Source organism: Mercenaria mercenaria, chromosome 3 (genome assembly GCF_021730395.1).
Source record: "Mercenaria mercenaria strain notata chromosome 3, MADL_Memer_1, whole genome shotgun sequence".
Lineage (NCBI taxonomy): Eukaryota > Metazoa > Mollusca > Bivalvia > Venerida > Veneridae > Mercenaria > Mercenaria mercenaria.
The window spans coordinates 73,640,773-73,663,156 of NC_069363.1; the positions used below are offsets into that span (position 1 = coordinate 73,640,773).

The following is a 22,384-nucleotide window of genomic DNA, read 5'->3' on the forward strand; positions in this document are numbered from 1 at the left end:
AGATTCCTCATACCGATTGTTGATTTTATTACAGAGTAAGCGACCTTCACCGATACGACAGCATTGTGCCTGCAATTCAATGTGATCATTACTACCTTTGTTCTTTTCAGCTTTCTGCTTCAGTACGTTGCGATGCGAGACGAACCACAGTGTTATTTACATATATATAGTATTCACAAGAATGCAGTGTATCAAAAAGCAGTTCAAGAAGTATTTTATAAATAATTGCTCTGTTTATGAATTTTAAGCAAATAGTGATATTATTAAATACCCCACCCACCTGCTATAAAATTGTGAATACACGTATTTTTTTTCTTTCTAATTTCTGACACATGTTTGGTGCTCAGTCCTTTTACTCTTGGACGATACACTTCCCATTTTGGTTGAAAAGCAGATAATCTGCTTTGATGCTTTCCATTTTAAGTGTATGTAACAGGACAAAAGTGGTGTATTCCATGATATGCAGACAACCCGCTTTATTGTTTTCATACTGCCTGTTTCTTTTTAGTCCTTTATGGTGTTTCTCGTTCAACTCTGCCATTAACAAAGGCCTCGAGTACACACGTTTATGCTTATTTAGTTTTGATTTTCATTTTTTTTTCACACAAGCATGTCTGTGATTCAATGTTGTATGTATGTCTATCCGCATACCGCTGTCTTCGAAAAATGACCAATATAACTTACAGGGAAGTCTTATTGTATGTGTATACCTTGTTGCAAGGAGCTATCTACGATATTAGAGGGACTGTATACGAAAACTAGCAGAATTCGGTCCAAATTTAGTTTTATATACATGGATCAAAATGCTGTAATGCACTTTTTTCTACGTTGCATTTCCTTACATACTACTTGTTCCACACCAGAAAGTTAATGTTGGAATTTGTTCAACCCTGAAAGTTAAAATGACCAGCTTATCTTGACGTTTTGGTGATATGTCTTTTTAAAGGTAAACAAGTAGAACGGTAGTGACATAGGTTCATAAAGATAATCACCAAGAAATATTAATGCACGTTGCATTGTCCAGCCTTTTTCGAACAAAAAAGGATGCACAGAAATGGACGGCGTCCCTCCACGTGTTCGGTCCAAAACTCTGTCATCCATCAAGGTATTTCGAAATTATTTTGCACAAATGTTTCCTATAAGAAGTCGATATTTTTCGCGTAAAACCCAAACCCTAAGCTCCAAGGTCAATGTCATACTTGGAGGTCAAATATTAACAGAGAGTGTTTCGTGTCTAACTATCAATTATCAAGGAATTTTGAAGTTACTTGGCGACTTGTCATGCGCAAGACCCAGACCCATAACACAGAGGTCAAGGTCACATTTTGAGGTCAAGGGTAAAGAGGGTCTGTTTCATGTCCGGTCTCTACCATTCATTATGGGATTTCAAAATCACTTGGCACAAATATTTCCCGTATTAAGATAATATGTTATGTGCAAGACCCAGGCCCCTATCTCAAAGGTCAAGGTGACACTTAGAGGTCAAAGATGTTAGTCTCTTTTTTGTCTGGCCAATAACTTTACTTGGCATGGATGGAAATTCAAATTACTTGGCACAAAAATTCACCATAACAAAATGATGTGTCGCATGTAAGATACAGACCTTTAGCTCAACACCATGGCCACACTTGGAGATAAAAGATTTTTGGTATTTTTTGTCTGGTCTGTAACTTTTTTATGCATGGATATATATTCAAATAACATGCCATAAATATTCACCATTACAAGACATTGGTCTTTTGCAACACCAAGACTCCTCTCACAAAAGTCAAGGTCACGAACTCTCTTTTCTTTTTGTTGGTACATGCAACTACTTCAATTTTTATGCTAATGTGCAAAATATGTGTTGTTTTTTTTTTTTTTTTTTTTTGTTGTTGTTTTTTTCCATCAATTTTCCCACTTATTTAAAAATGAAATCATGTTTAAGATAAGATAATTGGTATTGATAGATATGAAAAAGCTATTACCAATTGCAGGTTTCCAGAATGCAAACCCAAGCATAAGTTACAACTTTATTGAATATATAGGTTAATACAGCATCACTTTATGTTGACATGCAGTGCAGCTCTATACATATCTACTTTTACATGTGAATGATTAAAGCAATGGTTAAAACAAGTTTCATTAGTACCATATAAATGTTGTCTCCCAAAGTCATGCATTTCATTTGTTTATTATTGTTTCCCTTTAATATGATAAAATATTTCATTAAATTTTTATTTCTTTTTTCCTACAAATTTAAAAATAAAATCGCATTAAATCTTTAAAATACTGAAGCATTCATCAATTTTCCAGACAATTTTATACCACATACCTCTTTATACAATTATTGACTTTTTCATAGGTTGATATCAGGATTTATCAACCCGAAAAGAGTTATATTCACCGAGCCGAAGGCTCGAAGGTTTTCCAAGCACCTACTTTGATCTATTTTTATTATCAGGTTGATATTGGTTTTCCAAGCACCTAAAAAGATCCAACAAATGGAATATGACCGGCAGTTACGGAATGAACCTCCTCTGGAAACCCAATTAGTTGTTAAAGTGTTAAAGATATGTACCACTAAACTGTTGAAATTGTAAGTGCATGAAAGTTCGTGGCGGGAACTACCTTCAATGTTTCAAGTGAAGTCATATCAAACTTCTTGCATGTAGTCACCCATTCCCCAGTTTACCCCCTTTAACCCTAGATACATGTGCATGATTTTGTTATGGGGGTACTAATCATTGTTTCAGACATCGACAACAGTCAAAAAGTCAGAAATTCATTGGTTCAGAATTACACTTAATCGATGAACAAAGATATACACGTACATAAGTACTTACACGAACCATAATATCTATGACCAATCTTATCAAGATGTAAAAGAAATATATTAGTCTCGAAGAACTATTTAACTTTTTCCAAACTAAACATAGTGACGTCATGAAGTTGCTTGTTGAGCGTGGAGTTCATGTGCTCAGTTTGGTTTGAACCATTAAATTAAGGTGAAAATTGTGTATCATTTCTGTGAAATCGACTGATCTTTTATTCGTGAACACCAGATTTTAAATATTCAATAGTGGCTGCACTGTGCATGAAAATATTGCATCACTAGGTGAAAGACGTTTCGATCAAACACTTGAAAGACAAATATCACCTATGTCTAAGCCTTGAATAGATTTAAACTGTCAGCATAGCATACATAAAGAAAGACAGAAACGGTATGATGATACTGCAAACGAGTTGGGACCCTTTTCCATCTTTGGATTCCTCTGTTTTGATCTCTCCGACGTCACAAGAAGAGCCTGTTATGCAAGGGAAAAAAACTTTATAATAGCAATGAAGTCTTAAATGCTGATATACAATTTTAATAATACAATTATTACTGCTATTCAAAGTCTCGCTGTATATAGAAATATATATAATATTTTCCCTTTAATGTTACGGCTGAAATATTAATAAGCAATTACTTATTTTAAAAAGTTTGTTCTTTTCACTTTTTTTTCTTAATATGTTTACTTTAAATAAGAAAACATCAGTAAAAATACCCCAATTAGCTATGTACACGCAGTTAATAGGATAAAAATGATACCTTCAAGACAGTGAACAACAACACAAAATAACAACGGTTCTCAAAATATATTATTTTGGATGATTCAAATCCGAATCTTATTAAGTTGTTTATAAGCTTTTAAATAACATCGAAACAAATAAGTTATTGTTTCTCCCATCTTTCCTTCTTACAAATCAAAATAAAGACGCACGATAATCTAAACTTGTATGTAGAAAGCTTAATATCTATACTACAATGCATTCATTTTTGTACGACTTGAATTTATTATTTGCATTAACTTTGTAATTCTGTGTACTGAAATAATCACGTTATATCTCATTGCTGCTGACAAGTCTGGCCTAAAGGTTCATCAGCTATGCTTTATTGAAAAAGAATTTCTTATTTTGTGATATGAAATATAGCCATGTCTACAGAAAAAAATTCGAATTTTTGACACCACCATTTAAAATACTTCGAACTTTTTGAAGAATTGAAGCAGTTCCTTTGTGCCTAAATTTCATGTCACATTCCTCAAAAAAAGCTGTTGTATATATCATCTCTTTCTATTTTCTGTTTCGTAACGAATGAAGTACTCCAGCATAAAACATAAAGCACATTATGGGTTTTTGTTGTTGGCTTTTTTTTTTTTTTTGTTTTTTTTTTTTTTTTTTTTTTGTGGTGAGGGACGAGTTTAAACTGATGAGTAAAAATGACGTCAATATGATCAGAGAACTTCAGTAAGCCTACTGGCTTCCAGTCCAATCCAACATTTATGCATGTATCTTATTATCTAAAATGTACATATTGGGAAATACAAATATGTTTATACCAAACAACGTTGACCTTCCGGCGCAGTTTAGGAGCATTGATGGACAATATATTCATTGATTTAGCTTTTCATACGTTTTATGCTAGAATAGCGTTAACACATGTTTGTTTCTAGTTTAAACTGCTGCTGAACCACTCGAGATACGTTGGCATCCTCACCCTACTGAGGCTTGAGAAACCAACCAGTCGCTCAGAATTCAGCAGATGCTACAACAACAATCAGCATGCTTTATCCCTACATTATTACCTCGTTTACAATCACAGATCTTTCCAGTCCACCCTTCTTTGCATGTGCATTGAAAATCTCCTTTTGTATTTTGGCATGTACCGTCGTTTAAGCATGGGTTAACAGCATCTGCAATATGTGTATTCATAAAGGAAATAAATATAACATTCATTTATAAAATTGATATAAGTATATGCATCTATTTTTATGACAAACCCAATTTCTACTACAGTGTAAAACAAATGAAGCGTTTAGTTTCTAAACAATATTGCTCCGGCCTTCGTACACATTGTTCTAGAGATCAAAACAATTTCACCAGGTGATTTTCTGTGATATATGTTTATATTTGTGACATCTAATGCAAAGAAAATATGCATTGTTAGAAGCTCATAATGTCTTTGTATATATTCAGTGGATACCACATTTTTATTATGGGTACCACATATGTCTATTTTCTATTAAATTATATGCCTTTCTTCCCCTTTTCTATATTTTGCATAAAATTAGAATGTACTTGTTGGATTTTTGATGCAACCCGTCTGAAATATTTTTCCGTTACAACTTTTTGTTCTGAGCTTTTTTTGCAAATGCGTGACTCTGGGCCTGTGGTCGTGGTGCTCTATGCTTCCGACTTGACTTAATGAGATATTATATAAATTATCACACTTCTAAGCAGTGATAGATGAGAAAGAAAAAAACATAATACATATATGGAAAAAGTATGTTTATCTGGACAGAAAAACGTTTTTGCTTTGAACAGAGCTGCTGTCTTATTAATTAATTATTCACTATTGTCTTTTAAATCAGGTTTAGAGTGATACATTAGACTTTAGAAATGTCTTCTTCTTAAAGCAGAAAACATAAAAATATCAAATAGATATTGGATTCTTCTCCAACACAGATGTTACACAGATTACATAATTTCAAATTACAATAAAGTGTATTCCAGCTTCCAAATTCAAGTAGAAAATACATCGTTGAATGCCTGAAAAAGCACACATACTTACCTATGGCAAGAGTGGTCATTCATTTTTTTTTGCTACCATATGTATACAATTATCTCAAAAATCATTCACTGATATCAATAAAATTTCATTGTAAAGTATATTTTGGTTATTTGAAGCATTTGAAAATCATTTCCTTTCTATCTGGAAAGTATTCCTCAAGACTATACGATTTTGTCCTTATATAGCAGGAAGTTTTGTTTTCCACCTTTTATTGGAGTCCCTACACTACTTGAAAAGACAATCAGTCGAAATTTATTCAGGAAAGTTAATTCTTATATTTTATAGAATGCGTTTAAGAAATACTCCTTTATTTTACAAAATATCCAAAAAAGTAAACTATGGAGCAAACCATATACAAACTCGCTTTATACAAAATTATCCGGACCTAAGAAATATGTTCGTATCAAACGCAATTCGTATTAATGACTGTATGACCCCCCCCCCCCCCCCCCCCCCCCCACCACGAATAATTTGTCCGAGCTAGTTGGGCAGTATCACTGGTATCATCGGTGAATAGATTCCGATATAAGGAAGTAGTTAATAGTTTTAAACTGATTAAGTTAATTTATTCAGATAACATTGAAATTACTCAACAAAAATCATACTTAAACACGTAAAACTGTATCAGTTTTCAGTTCACACTTCATAGTTCACACTTCACAATTCACACTTCATAGTTTAAACTTCGCAGTTCATACTTAATAGTTCATACTTCACAGTTCACACGTTACAATTTAAACTTCTCAAATCAAACTACATAGTTCACACATCATGGTTCATATTTCATAGTTCATACTTCTCAGTTCATACTTCATAGTTCATACTTCACAGTTCACACTTCACACCGAACTTCATAGTTTGTGTGAAATATAAATTGTGAGGTATAAGCTGTATAGAAATATATCAGTTTTCAGTTCACACTTCATAGTACACATTTCACAGTTCATAATTCACACTTCACAGTTCACACTTCATAGTTTACACTTCGCAGTTCATACTTCACAGTTCACACTTCATAGTTCAAACTTCACAGTTTATAGTTCACAGTTCAAACTTCTTAATTCAAACTTCATAGTTCACACTTCATGGTTCATGTTTCATAGTTCGCACTTCATAGTTCGCACTTCATAGTCCACACTTCATAGTTCATACTTCACACCGACTTTCGGCACAAACGTAGCTGCTTCGTCCACGAGGCAAGGAAACTCAATCGGGAGTTCAAAACTGAGCTGAACATACCAACGACTCCCCTAGGCAGTGAAGACATTTTAAACCCAATAGCGAATGATCTTTTCCTAGTGACTGTGAGAAATGCTGTTCCTCATCTTGACTGCGGGAAGCAAGAGGATGAAGGTATTCGGAAGAGCCTTACACTGGCTATGATCAATGAAGACTATGCTCCGGAAACATGGACTCATGTCTATACAGATGGATCAGCCACATGCGCCATCAAAGATGGGGTAGCAGGAGTTTTCATTGAATATCCATCTGGCAAGAGAGAAACACTACATGCAGCCACAGGAAAACACTGCAGCACAAGGCAGAGACTGAAGCACTCATGAAGGCCGTCTTAAGGGTTCAAGACTCGGCATAAGAAAGCTCCTCCGTCGTCTTTCTCACAGATGCACTGTCTGTCTTGGAAGCTCTGATCAACGATTAGCTTCGCAGCAAGCCAGGAGAATGCAGAGCCTAAGTATAACCTGCAAAGTAGCACCTCAATGGATTCCATCCCATTGTGGCAATGAAGAGGCAGACCAACTGGCTAAGCTAGGAGCTCATTTAGAACAACCAACAATACTTGTGAGCTGCAAGGAGAAAGTTACCATCATCAAAGCATTAACGAGACCGAGGATAGAGGAAAATGCTTTTTATCTACTTTTTCAGTCTGAACAAGTGATGCTGGTCAGGCTTCGCTCAGGGCACAACAAGACCAATGCTCAGATGTACAAGAAATACAGACTGGTACCATCACCAACCTGTCCATGGGTCGGGGAAGATCAGAGTACGGACCATATACTCCAGAGATGCAAAAGGCATGACCAGGAGCGAGCTGCAACTTGGCTGAAAGATACCTCATACAAGAAACTGTATGGAGGCACTGCGGCAAACCACAAGTTTCATCGAGGCAGCTGATCTGACAGTGTAGTAATGTGTACGAAGAAGAAGAAGAAGTGTGAATTGTTAACTCTGAGGTATGAACTAGGAAGTGTGAAGTGTGACCTATGAAGTGCGAACTCTGAAGTGTGAACTGTGAAGTATGAAGTGCGAACACTGAAGTATGAACTGTTAACTATGAAGTATGAACTGTGAAGTATGAACTGTGAACTATGAAGTATGAAGTCCGAACTGTGAAGTGTGAACTATGAAGTGTGAAGTGAGAAGTATGAAGCGAGAAGTCACCACCGGGCTTTCGTAGACATGCAAAGGTCCTGCTTCGAGCAGAGAAGTTCAGGTCTTTTCAAGACCATCCCATGAAAGCCAGGTTGGATGACTACACAAAAATATCGGCTGAAACGTGGCAGCTTTGTTCACGAGGCAAGGAAACTCAATCGAGGGTTCAAAACTGAGCTGAACATACCAAAACCTCCCCTAGGCAGTAAAGACATTATAACCCAACTAGCAAATGATCTGTCCCCAGTGACTATGATACTTACTGTTCCTAATCTTGACTGCGGGACGCAAGAGGATGAAGGTACACAGAAGAGCCTCACACTGGCTATAATCAATGAAGACTATCCTCCAGAAACATGGACTCATGTCTAGATGGATAAGCCACATGCGCCACAAAAGATGGAGGAGCAGGAGGATTCATTCAATACTCATCTGGCAAGAGAGAAACACAACATGCAGCCACAGGAAAACACTGCAGCACAAGGCAGAGACTGAAGCACTCATGAAGGCCGTCTCAATGGTTCAAGACTCGGGTTAAGAAAGCCCCTCAGTCATCTTTCTCACAGGTGCACTGTCTGTCATTGAAGCTCTGATCAACAGTAGAGCTCCGCAGCTAACCAGGAGAATGCAGAGCCTGAGTATAACCTGCAAAGTAGCACTTCAATGGATTCCATCCCATTGTGGGCTTGCAGGCAATGAGGAAGCAGACCAACTGGCTAAGCTAGGAGCTCAGTCAGAACAACCAACAACACTTGTGAGCTACAAGGAGAAAGTCACCATGAGCAAAGCATTAACGAAACCAAGGATAGAGGAAGATGCTTTTTATCTCCTTGATCGGTCTGAACAAGTGATGCTGGTCAGGTGCGAACTCTGAAGTATGAACTATGAAGTGTGAACTGTCAAGTATGAAATATGAACTACGAAGTATGAACTCTGAAGTGTGAACTGTGAAGTATGAACTGTGAACTATGAAGTGCTAACTCTGAAATGTGAACTGTGAAGTATGAACTGTGAACTATGAAGTGCGAAGTGTGAAGTATGAACTGTGAATTATGAAGTATGAAGTCTGAACTGTGAAGTCTGAACTATGAAGTGTGAAGTATGAAGTGAGAAGTATGAAGCGAGAAGTCACCACCGGGCTTTCGTACAATCGATTAAAGTTTGTATATTTTGTAAGACATCGGCCACCTCTATCAACGTCAGTAATGTGTTTAAAATTATTTACACCTCTTTAAATCTTGACCTGTCAATTCATTAAATTGTTTTATATTAACATGACACACAAAGGACCGAGTATTTGTTTTTGAATAAGTGTGAACTACTCCATCCAATTACCACGTGGCACAAGGTTGGCCATATTGTTATTTTCAGCACATTTTATTTACTTTGATTAAATATCAGCACTGTACAGTTTCAAACTATTAAATAGTCAAGCGTAACAAGGGCGAAATGGCCTCCGACTTCTAAAATTAATTGGTATCAAAAGATGGAAAATTTTAATATTTCGGCTAACTGGGACTTCCAAAATGTGTTCGTGTCTACCGATTATTCGTATGAAGCGAGTTCGCTATTACCGAAATAATTTTACAAAGAATATAGAAGGACTCGACCGGGAATTCCGGATTTTGTCCGTTTTATCCGAAAATTCGTATCAAGCGAGTTCGTATTAAGTGGACTCGACTAATAACATTCTGACACAACTAGTTCAATTAATACGTTATTTCAAGAGACTGCACGGTCTACCTGAATAACTTGACATATTGTTTTCATTGTTTTCTATTTACAAACTCATTTACATATGCATTTTAAACCTTAAATCTTCCTGATGAATAATCATAGGGAATATTTACTTAAGTTATGTTATTTACTGTTGTACAACACGGGGAAGTTAATCAGAGTTATACACATTATATATCGGCAATTATAAAGCTTTGGTCCTTGAAAGCACATATAGTTTGATAAAATGTGTGTTTTATATTTCATTTTAAACATTTAATACGTATGCACAAGTAAAAAAAAACGTTCTCGTACCTTCGCATTCATTGACGTCTATTTCACATTGCATACCAGTCCAGCCGGGCACACAACCCCGACAGTGAGCTATCCCTGTCGCTCCTTCACAGATTGTGTTCGGACCGCAGTCACCAAAACATAAGCTACCCTTTGGACAATTTATCTTTCTTTCCAAACAGGGGTCATCAAGAGTACAGTTTGCTCCTGTGGAAGAAAAAAAATCGACTTTATCAGAAACACAAAAATTTCCTTTTATTTATTTCTACTGTATGATATAAATTTGATTTAAAAGTGTGTCAAGCAAACTATTACATGTACAATGTTCAGTAAAAATAAAACAACAAAAATGAGTATAGTCCAAATTTCAAAGAAATGACTTAGTTCTGAGCTTAGCGTAAGATATTTTAAACAAACCTGTTTTTCCAGGACTACACATACAGCTAACAAAATCACCAGTATCGATACATTTCGAGTTTTCCGGACACACTGTATTCTCGCATGTTCCAAATGATGGCCCAGGAGGTCCTAAATCTGGTGGAATCTCGGCCGAATGTGTAAATACTGAAGTAGATTAAATCCTCTTATTGAATACATTTTCTTAAATATATGTACCTCACTTATTCTTTATTAGCTGGGCACACAATTGAGCTTTATGGCTTTAACACATAAAGTAGGGAACGTCGGCACGGACGGTATTGACAGTAGAACTACTTCACATCTGCGAGCATGCTTCGTCACATAGGGGACGTCTTTACCAAGAGAGCCAATCGTCATTATCTAGAGAAACAGTCCTCACATGCACGACGTCTATAAGTCTACACCCTGAGAGTCAATCTTGACATGAAGGACGTTTATACCCTTAGAGCTAATCCTCAACTGAGGACGTTTATACATTGATAACCAATCCTCGTATGAAGGACGTCTTTACCTTGAGAGCAAATTTTTACACAGAGGATGTCTATTCCCTAGTAAAGCCACTAATAACATGGAAGACGTCTATACTCTATATAAGAGCAATCTATACATTGTGGGTGTCTATACCACTCCTCACATGGAAGGCGTCTATACCCTGAATGCTAGTCTTCACACGGTGAATATCTATACCCTGAATGCAAGTCTCCACATTGAGAATATCTCTACCCTGAGAGTCGTTCTCCACGTAGAGGACATCTATACCCTGAGAGCCAATACTCGTATGGAGGACATATGTATCAAGAAATCCACTCTTCACATGGAGGATGTCTATACACCGAGAGCTAATAAACATGGAAAACGTGTATTCCTTGAGAGCCAATACTCATATGAAGGACGGCTTTACCCTGAGAGACATGGAGGACGTCTTTACCCTGAGAGCCAGTCTTCACTTGGAGGACGTCTCTACCCTGAGAGCCATCTTCACATGACATGGCGGACGTGTATTCCCTGTGAGCAAGTATTCACATGGAGCACGTCTATATATTGAGAGCCATCTTCACATGGACGACGTCTCTACCCTGAGAGCCATCTTCACTCGGAGCACGTACATACCTAGTCTGTGTTCAGACCCGATGTTTTGTTCACAGGAGATAACTCTTGAGGCTACACAAATTTTGTATCATTATGTCCCTTTTATTCTCAAAACATACGGTCTGTGCAAATCTTGTTTGAGCATCTCCTGAATCCTGGAGATCGACCTTTATCTAAGGTCAAGCTATTTAACAGCTGAAAATGATCATGTTACATGACCTGGTGGTTCTGGGATATTTATTGCCATTCACACATGTTTATAAACAACCCCTTGGTCTGTAGATTATGCACTTTGGTAAAAATTATTGAACTAAAAAGAATACCTAATGAATAATTGTTATATATAGTGGATTAATGCTGTTGTTTAACTTTTTATATATTATGTATTCTGTTTTTAAATTTGAATTATTTATTTTAAAAAAAAGATGTTGCACAGATGATAATGCTTCTATATAATAATTCATGTCTTAATTGCTAAAATAAGGAAATGCTGATTGTAATCTACAATGGATAAGAATACCCGGCAGAAGGAGTTTTAAGAATAGAACTAACACCTTCCTACAAAACAGAAATCATGTATAATGTGGGAAGAAGAGTGAAACTGCTCCCAAGGGACAGAAAGAAACTGACAACAGTTGGCAACCAAACAATGACTTGGGTGTTTTATGAAACAACTGAAAAATATATCTGCCTATCACTGATCTGTTTCAAAGCCATTATTCTAAAATAAATTTCTTTATTTTGAAATAAATAAGCGTGATTTGTAAACAGTTTGCTTTGAATTTCTCTTTCTTTGTTTTCATTGACTTATTATGTACAACTCGCATGAAAGAGAAAAAATATAAGAAAACATCTGGAAAAAGGAGAAGGTCGTTTCCTAAGTCTCCTTTTCAGCCGCAGAAAGTAAACACAGTATGTTCTTTTTGCCCAGTTTTCCTAGTAGAAACTATATACTAGGGCCCCTGCTTACTTGTGAAGCAATTAACCTTATCACTATAGCAGTAAAATTCCTGGCCCCTGTAGAGTTATGTGACACCAGGTCATCACAATAGTGATTTATTGTGGTGTATTTGTATCTGGATCATTTTGATCTGTACATGTATTGTTATAGCTCGAATCTATTACAAAAGGAAGTCTGTGTTATTTATAATTCAATATTGTGAAATTTATTTCAAAAAGAATTGTTTGTTTATAATTGTGGCAAATGAAAACGTCAAGTAAAATTATTATATATCTTAAGCATTTTGTATTTTCTAATTAAGCCCCGAGTTTGATATTCTATATCATCTGAAAATAATATTATAAAGAGTACTATTTACCTGAATTTCCATAATCTATTTCCTAATTAAACTGCATGACCAAGATCAAATGCATAGAGCATCATTTGGGTTTAAGAAAATGGAAATAAACATTCATGTTATAAAAGTCGTAATATGACAAAACCTTCAGTTTTAATAGAAAATCATTTTTAGCCAAAATCTGGAGTCCAGTCCCTTTGAGAAAGCGATTTAGTTTTAACAGTGTTTCAGGCTCATTTCATGATTGAAAAAGTATTAAAGGCACTAACCAGATCTAACCATTTATGATCTAACGTGTCACACACAATTAAGGTCAAACAGTCAAAGTCAGATAAGCGAATTCTGTTAAGAATAAGAAAAAATATCCTTATGATTCACATCATTAACGTAGTTTACATGATTTTGAAGAAAAAAAACATGTATCTTTAATTAAGATGTTGCTGTTTTGAAAGTTTTGATATTGAGATGTACCAATAAATATTTATATATAACTTAATAATTGTTCAGCGAAATATAGTACAGTCCAACTTTGTTCAAGTGCTCCAACTTGCTCGGCCATGTACCAGGCTGGACACGATTAATTCTGCCTTTGCGACCAGTGTAGATCATGATCAGCCTGCATATTCGTGCTGTCTAATCATGATCTGCACTGTTCGCCATTCAGCCAGTATAATTTTGGTAAACATCCCTTTTAACAGCTTTAATGGTACTAGAGGAAGAATCCAGGTGCCCGTCAGGCACGTAGGAAGCATTTTTAGACTGAGGGGCGGGAGGGCGGCACACATTTTGAAAGTCAGCCGACCTATAACAAACCCAGTTCCATTAAATGTTAAACAATGTGTTTTTTTTTTAAATGTTTGATTGTTAAAACATCAAAAACAATTACAAAACTGCAGGGCAAAGCTAAAATTGACTCGTTGTCAAAAGATTGCTAAGATAATTAACTTAATTGGTCAAATTATTGGGGGTGGGGGGCAACACCAGGTGCCCCTCCCTGCATGGTACTAGAGAAAGACCTCAGATTCCCCTCCATGCATGGTACCAGAGGAAGACCCCAGGTGCCCCACCAGGCATAGTACTAAAAGAAGACCACAGGTGCCCCTCTATAGATAATCAGAGCCAAGACTAATGAAGTCAAAATATATAAAAGAATTATTTTTTCTAAAAAAAAAAGATTATCTGGTCGGTAGCCAGACTAGTCTATACCTTGAGAACCATCTTCATATGGAGGACAGGACGTCTATATGCTGAGAGCCAGTCTTTACATGGAGAACGTCTTTACCCTGACAGACATCTTCACATGGCTGACGTGTATTCCCCGAGAGCCAGTCTTCACATGGAGCACGTCTATATATTGAGAGCCATCTTCACATGAACGACGTCATTGCCCTGAAAGCCACGTCCATACGTTGAGAGCCAGCATGGAGGACACGATGTCTAGGTGCTGAGAGCCATTTTCACATGAAACACGTCTATATCCTGAAAGCCATCTTCACATGGAACACGTCTATATCCTAAGAGCCATCTTCACATGGAACACGTCTATATCCTGAGAGCCAGTCTTCACATGGAACCATACATACTAAGTTTTGTAAAAAATTTCTTGGAGTAAAAAACTCAACAAATAATATAATTGTTTTGGGAGAATGTGGCAGACTACCAATGTGTATAACCTATTATTCAAACTGTGTTAAGTATTGGTGTAAACTAATACAGATGGATAACTCTAGATACCCTAAACGGTGTTATTATATGCTAAAATCTTTAGATAACGTAGGCAGAATCACCTGGGCTACTCAGGTCAAACACTTACTATTTTTGTATGGTTTTGGTTATGTTTGGGTTTCACAGGATGTTGGAGATATTGACTACTTCGTTAGTATTTTTCGTCAAAGACTCATAGATTGTCATACACAAAACTGGAAAGAGTCTATCGATGAATCAAGTAGATGTCACCATTATAAACATTTTAAAACTTTTATTAAATACAGAACGTTACCTTACAATAAATTTGCCATTTAAATACAGGCTAGCAATGTCAAAATTTCGTTGTTCAAGCCATAAGCTGCATGTTGAAACTGGTAGGCACAACAATACCCCTTTTGAATCTCGTATCTGCCAATTTTGTTATAATAGAAGTAACACTAGTATTGTTGAATGTGAATATCATGCTTTTTTTCAATGTGAGAAATTTAGTGAGATCCGTAATCAGTATCTTCTTAATTGGTATTCATCTGACAGAAGTATACAAAGTTTTTATAACATACTTAGCTCTGATAATGAAAAGGTGTTATATCAAACAGCATTGTATCTTGAGAAGCTTTTAAATAATGTTTGATCCGTTAATTATGATATTCAGCAGCCTAGAGAACTATTATGTTAAGATATGTTTGCTAGTCGACTGTGTGCTGAATTTATGAATATGTGTCTCAATTTAATCAGTGTATATGTATACATTTTGTGGGATCACAACTATCTGATTGAACCACTTACTATATATTATGTAGTGTATTTTGGGCCGGAGGCCTTTGTTACATTTAATAAACTTGACTTGACTTGACTTGAACACGTCTATATCCTGAGAGCCATCTTCACATGGAACACGTCTATATCCTAAGAGCTAGTCTTCACATGGAGCACGTCTATATCCTGAGAGCCATCTTCACATAGAACAAGTCTATATCATGAGAGCCATCTTCACATGGAACACGTCTATATTCTGAGAGCCATCTTCACATGGAACACGTCTATATCCTGAGAGCTAGTCTTCACATGGAACACGTCTATATCCTGAGAGCTAGTCTTCACATGGAACACGTCTATATCCTGAGAGCCATCTTCACATGGAACACGTCTATATCCTGAGAGCCATCTTCACATGGAACACGTCTATATCCTGAGAGCCATCTTCACATGGAGCACGTCTATATCCTGAGAGCTAGTCTTCACATGGAACATGTCTATATCCTGAGAGCCATCTTCACATAGAGGACGTTTATACCCTGAGAGCTAATCCTTCAATGGAGAATTTCTTTACCCTGGGAGCCAATCCTCATATGAGGAGATATGGTCCACACATGGAAAAGGTGTATATCCTTGGAAATAATCTTCACATGGAGGACGTCTATACTCTAAGAACCAATCCATCTATTGCGGAAAGGCATCAATCGGGTTCGGAGACACGGCCAAAATTAACAGCTATTTGCACAATGTAATTTCCTGTTTTGCAATAGATTACACCACAAAATATTGTAACGTATTAATATGCATTTATGCTTTAGAAGTTATGACAATATCTGTCATAAAAATTCAGTGTAAAACATAATATTTCATTCACCTCTGCAATTGGCATTCGAAGGAACACCACGTAGCACGTGGTGTTTACAAACAAGTAGATACAAATAAATCTGTAAAAAGATCCTTTGGAAGCAAAGAATGCAATCAAGCAGAATAATAGCAGACTTGGTACCTATTAAGATTAAAGTGGAAAATACAAGAAGTAATTTAGCGCATTTAAAATATCAACATTAGATTCTTAGAGACCTTACCTGCCATATATATCATTATTCCAAAACAGAACCAGACTATTTCCAGTTGAACCATTGCGAAGTAATTTTGTCAAGTCCTACCTTGTCCTTGTACTGGATATTTTTGTAGCAAGCTTTCAAACTACAGATTTGTGAAATAGTTAAAAGGCTATCACTTTTTGTCCATTCCAACCGCTTAGAAAACTGACGCTTCTGTTTCTAACCTTAACCACTACTAGACTAGTTTAAAACTTGAGCAAATGTATTTTTGAAATATATGAAACAGAGCTACTGAATGTAAGATATTGATCGTATTTTTTCTCACCAACTTTATACTGCTTGAAACAATTGTATATTATACCCTACAATTGACCTTTCATTATTTCAAGTGGAGAATGTTTATTTATAGTAATAGTTTGAAAGTATTTAACGTTGACCAATTGTACCACTTAACACACAAACACAAAGGAAATGCACTTAAATCAAGAATGACAAGTGAAGATGCGTGAAATCCATGTCAATGATGTTTCTACATCGGGAAAACAAAGTCGTTTTATACGGTGGTATGTACAGGATATGCACTACTTTTTAATATTTAGTTATCTCGAGCACACGACCTATGTTGAGCACTCGAGATAAGTTGTCGAGCGACGATATAAGATGTCAGACCCTAGAGTTAAGATGTCATGTGCTCGAGTAAAAATTCTAGCGATCGAGACCAATATCACCTCCGTGGAAAATCGCTTTTACAACAGCCACAGCAAAACAGATTCTATATCGTACATGGTAGAACAAGACGCCTTTAATGGACCAAAGGCAACGCTTTAATAGCATATAGCTTTTACCTGCCCGTTTTTACAACAGAGACGTCCAAACAGTTTTATGAAATATTTTGGTCAGACGCCAATATGTAGTCTGTATCGTATAAAGGTAGAACAAAAGGGGCCAAAGACAACGGTTTAATAACATTAAGCTTTTATCTGTCTACTTACCTTCAGGTATTGCTACAACATAACTTATTCTTACTACTTTGCCCGCTACCAGCATAAATTTCTATTGTCCACATGCATTTTTTCTTTACCCATGGCTCAAAAGAAATTTCTTTTTAACATCTGCTATAATATAAAACAAAACAAAAGATTGTACCGCTATATGCTGAACAAAATGTAACACAATCATATACTTAATGCATTGATTTAAATACTTGCCCATTTGGGAAGGTCAGCACTGCGATTACAATTAGTTCGAGTTGTAGAAAAACCGATATATCCTTCATACACACTTAACTTTTGTTAAATACGACTAAAAATAAAAAGAATTGTTGCTAATGAATTTAACATCATCCCAGAAAGGGCTATACTAACCGACAGACAATTAAGAGCTGGAAGCGGATCCATATACTATAGCAAGGGGGTCTATGGTTGTTGCACAACAACGAACCCATGTTTTAGAGGTATGTAGCAAAGGTGGTCAACAAGTATGCAGACATATGTAGGCCCTACTTATACATAGTATTATGTTCAACACCTCTGTGCGATGCTGAATGGCCGGCAGGTAGACGCAGCCCTGCTAAACTAAGTCACAGTCAGTTTGACGACATTTAATTGTTTGGTCGGTACAAGGCCCCCTCTAACGGCTGACGGTATGACACGCCAACACAGTACCAATGTGAAACATGGTCAGTCAAATGGCTATAATATTGCATTGCTGATTATCATGACCAAGTTTTGCAATTTCCCTTAAAATAGGAATTAAATATCGCAAAATATGTTATCCTGTGGGCCTTCCTGAAATTACTACGTTTTACTTGATATGATTTTTTAAAATTCGCGATGAACAATTAAATAGTCGCAGTTATTCCTCGGAACAAACAATATAAGAAAATATACACGCAATTAGACAGTTGATCATCATATATTCAAAGACATTTTCTTTATTCACTTAGGGTAGTCTTACAGGTTGGACTGCATAGTGAAAAATGTGTGTTTCATCTTAAATTATGAAAAAAAAATTGACTCATCGAATCTAGGACATGACACATGTGAACCGTCAGACGATTTAATGTCAAAGCTACAATGTCTTCAAGACTGGTAATAAAGAATTTCGATTTAATCATATTTTATTGCTATCTAGAACATGCAATACATAGTACATACAGATTTATAACACAATAAAACAAACAAACATATGATGAAGACGATTTAGGTAAAAAGCAAATGGGTTGGGCCACAAGTTTTACCAACATTAATGACGGCCCTCCCCCGAGATAAGTAATGTAACAAAATGATCAGAGTTGTGTTCAAGATAAATACATACTAAGTAAATGTTTTATATGCAATTTTTTCATATTTACTTTTGGAAAAAAGAGGAAGAAAATAACAACAAAGATAACCTTAGAAATGAAATATCAAATTTAATTTAAAAAAGAAAAAAAAAGGGAAATGTATGTTCTGTTCGCTCTCCACGCCCCCGATGCAATAATGTTTATTTGTAATATATTTGCTTGTTATCCCCTTGACTCTTGTAAATGACAGCTTCTTATGACTTAAATATTAGTCATTGTTAAATCGTCTCGTATGCTTTATATAGTTGTGTACTTGACGAAAAATTATAGCGTTGACTTCATCTGTTAAATTATCCCAGCCAAAAAGTAATTTTCTGGTACTTATGGGATGATACTGTCGCGTGTTAACAAACAATTGTCGACGTTGAAACGCAAAATTTGGACAAATTAAAAAAAGAATGTTCTGCATCTTCATTAATATATCCGCATTCACAGACTGAATTATCTCGTAAGTGGTTTGTGAATAAGTCTGCATTAAGATTGCTGCATTTATTTCGTATTCGTGCGTGACGATTCTGTGGAAATCGCTCTTCGTAAATGAAAAAAGACGGTACTAAATGTGGTTTGAATTTTTTTCGGCGACGCCGTCTAAATTCGTTTTTGTTACCTATGCCACGTGACTTCAGTTTGCAAATCAAACTACTTGATAACGCATTATAGATAATTTATCAAAATAGAAGATTTATGCAACACTCTGCCTGATTGGACGAGAGTGTCAATTTCTTTCACTCTGTTGATTGTGCTACGCTGAGTGAAATGTAGACAAAGCGTTTATCCTAAACGACGCTGTTCACAGTTTTAAAGCTAACTTTGGCTCAGTATATTTAGCAAGAATATTTTTATATCTCAAAATGATAAGTAAGTTTAATAAATATGATAAAAACCTGTTCAAATACCAACATATATCAAAATAAAGAAAGAGATGAATACGGTCTGCGTATCACATGAATAAGGGTGTGATAAGAGTCTTTTATGTAGAGAAGTGCTTTTTAAAAGATTTTCTTTGTTACAATTGTCGTCTGTATATGAAAAGGTTTCTTGCTTTTTTGACTTATTCAGATAGCATATTAAAATGAGTACTTGTTTGCTTTGATATATTTGTTATAAATTATTTAACTGATTTATTATATATGAATATTTTTCTTTAGTATGGTATGCAAATATTGAACTCAGTTGAAATCTGTTTTATTATATATATGCTATATAATGACTGAATCTCATAACACTGAAAAGAAAGTACGCTGCATACAGTTTATCTATGTGATATATGACTACGGTCAAACTTTGCTTATGAAACAGAAATATTGAAATAATTACAATTGTATGTTTTGCTTGACCTTCACATTTTTATTGATGTGACGTCATTGTCCAAAGATTCATGAATAGCGAATATGCATTTGTTAAAGCAGGATCAGTTGGCCTATTTTAGAAATAAATAAAAATAATAAATAAAAAAATCCTTTAATTGATTTTTTCTCATGTATTCTAATCAAACTTGATTTGTAGCATCGGTATTAGGCCCGCAGCCAACTTTGTTCAGCTGGGACATTTAACCCCTTTTAGGGGCTGCTAGAGCTAAAACTTGAAATGCCTTTATACAGCGTCTCATGAACAGCTTGGTGGATCTTTGTCATACTTGGTCTGGAGCATCATTATAAGGTTCTCTTCCAAATTTATTTATATAGGAACTTGGGCCCTATTAGGGACCACTATAGCTAAAAGTAGATATGCCTTTCTTCGCATTAACCACTAAAATGTAATGGATTTTTATCAAACTCGAAGTGTAACAATATCGTAAGGTCTCCTGCTATTTTGTTACAAATGGGGATAGGGACCAATTTAGCTAAAAATATAAACACGTTTAATGACCTCTTCTCATGAACCGCTTCATGAATCTTCATCAATCTACTGCTGTAATTATTCGTCTAAGGATAAACGAAACAAAATTGCAACCCTACGAAACCTTTGCGAAAAATTAAAAGAGAACCATTTAAATTGTTAAAATGCGGTGTTTAGTTTTGCAATTTGAAAAATGTTAGATGAAAGATGAATGTTAGATGAAAAATTCATAAACTTCTTTCCTTATTACAATTACAATTCGCCGACCATCATTTTTAAAGATATTTCTTGTTTTAATTTGTGCCTGAAGATTGATAAAGAATCGGAGCTGCGTATCTGCCGATCAAGGTTATTCCAAAGATTGACTGATGAAGGTATAACTGAATTTGCATAAATTTGTAGCCGACGTGCCACAGTAGCGTAATCTGCATTGTTTCTTAATTCATAAGTGTTAGTTTCGAATAGGGTATCTGGAAATTGTTCTGTTAAATAATTTGGTAACTCTCCACGGCTATATTTATATTCCAGTATTAATTTTTGCATTTGTCTTCTGTCTGATAAAGAAACCCAGCCTATTTCATGGAGTAATCTTTCAATAGATACGGATCGAGTTAGACCTGTTACAATTCGCGCTGCGTCGTATTGAATTCTATCTAATAAATCTTTTTTCGTAAATTGTACAGCTGTCCCAGACTATCGAAGCAATCTAAATAACAGGTCTTAAGTAAGAAATATATATTTGATTCAATGTTTTTCGCTTATAAGTTTGAATTTCAACATTCTCATTGTTCCTAGAATTTTTGCTACACATGCAGTTATATTGGAAATATGATCATGCCATGATCCATTATTGCTAAATGGATCATAAAGATTGACGGCTGTTGCTACTATTAACAACAAACGGGAGTTTCACATGATAAGAACAAAGGTTTTATGTGTTATTAAATAACCAATTATTGTCCGACTTAAATAACGCAGTCCTGAATTAGTATTTGAAATAATTCGTAAGCTTGAACGGACAATAATTTTATCACAGTATTCATTTACGTAATAAACTAAAAAGACAAAATTTCTACTTACCACCAGAAATACTTTGGGTTCAAACTCGCTTAAATTTTAATAAGCGCTATCAACTATGATCAAACTGGAAGTCACGTAGACGCTCAGTAACCTTGTAGGCTGAACACCACTAAATCCGGCTGTTCTTTATTTTATATAAAATTCACTCATTTTAAAACGGGTTTTCGACTTTTTCTATAATATCAGATTTTCAGAGACTTATATTCCCATAAAGAACTATATCGCTACTTTAGAAAAACAAAAAGAAAAGGGGGTGTTAACTTTTATATAAGAAAACTACAGTTCGCTAAATACAACCCGCTAAATTTACTCCTTTTCGCTTCTTTCAATTTCTCTTTTCAAAACCTTAGATTCTTACGCCGCCATTTTTGCATAGAATGCGATAGGATTTATCAATTTCTTCAAATGGCAATTGTTGTCCCACCCTCCGTACAGCCCAGGCTGCAACTTTTATTTGTTTCCAGAAATCAGAAAAGGCTCGCTGAAAACAAATATGAGACCAGGACGGCTTTGATGTTTGCTGTAAATCAGTACCTCAGCAGTAGGTCTACTTCATGGTCTGCAGAGGAAATACAAAAGCTCCCACAAACAAGTCAAAAGCGTGCAGACGTAGGTTGGAAATATGTTGAAAAAGAATGAAAAGATTTGAAAAATACTGAACGGTTTATGAAAAATAGCAAAAGGTCCGTATATTTTCCGACCACCCCTCGTATTTCGCTGGCAAGTTATATCAACTTATGCCTAAAAGTTTTAAAAACACACATGTAATGTATATAGTGACGTTAAATCG

The 22,384-nt window shown here is 35.6% G+C and overlaps 1 protein-coding gene across 1 annotated transcript; it reads right to left on the reverse strand.

Annotated features, from left to right (window-relative positions):
- Positions 1-2,000: 2,000 nt before the first annotated feature.
- Positions 2,001-16,680, reverse strand: LOC123524398 (neurogenic locus Notch protein-like). The gene is made up of 5 exons (XM_045302567.2): positions 16,353-16,680; positions 10,415-10,561; positions 10,019-10,204; positions 4,611-4,718; positions 2,001-3,287 (listed from the first exon to the last, which is right to left on the reverse strand). The coding sequence occupies exons 1-5, from the start codon at positions 16,405-16,407 to the stop codon at positions 3,163-3,165; spliced, it is 621 nt and encodes a 206-aa protein (XP_045158502.2). The 5' UTR covers positions 16,408-16,680; the 3' UTR covers positions 2,001-3,162.
- Positions 16,681-22,384: the final 5,704 nt, after the last annotated feature.

Excerpts from the sequence above, each read along its gene's own strand:
- LOC123524398 (XM_045302567.2), bottom strand. The coding sequence starts at position 16,407 with ATGGTTCAACTGGAAATAGTCTGGTTCTGTTTTGGAATAATGATATAT. Across the intron at positions 10,562-16,352 it reads AATAATGATATATATGGCAG|TATTTACACATTCGGCCGAG; the intron begins GTAAGGTCTCTA and ends AATCTACTTCAG. Across the intron at positions 3,288-4,610 it reads GATCTGTGATTGTAAACGAG|GCTCTTCTTGTGACGTCGGA; the intron begins GTAATAATGTAG and ends CTTGCATAACAG.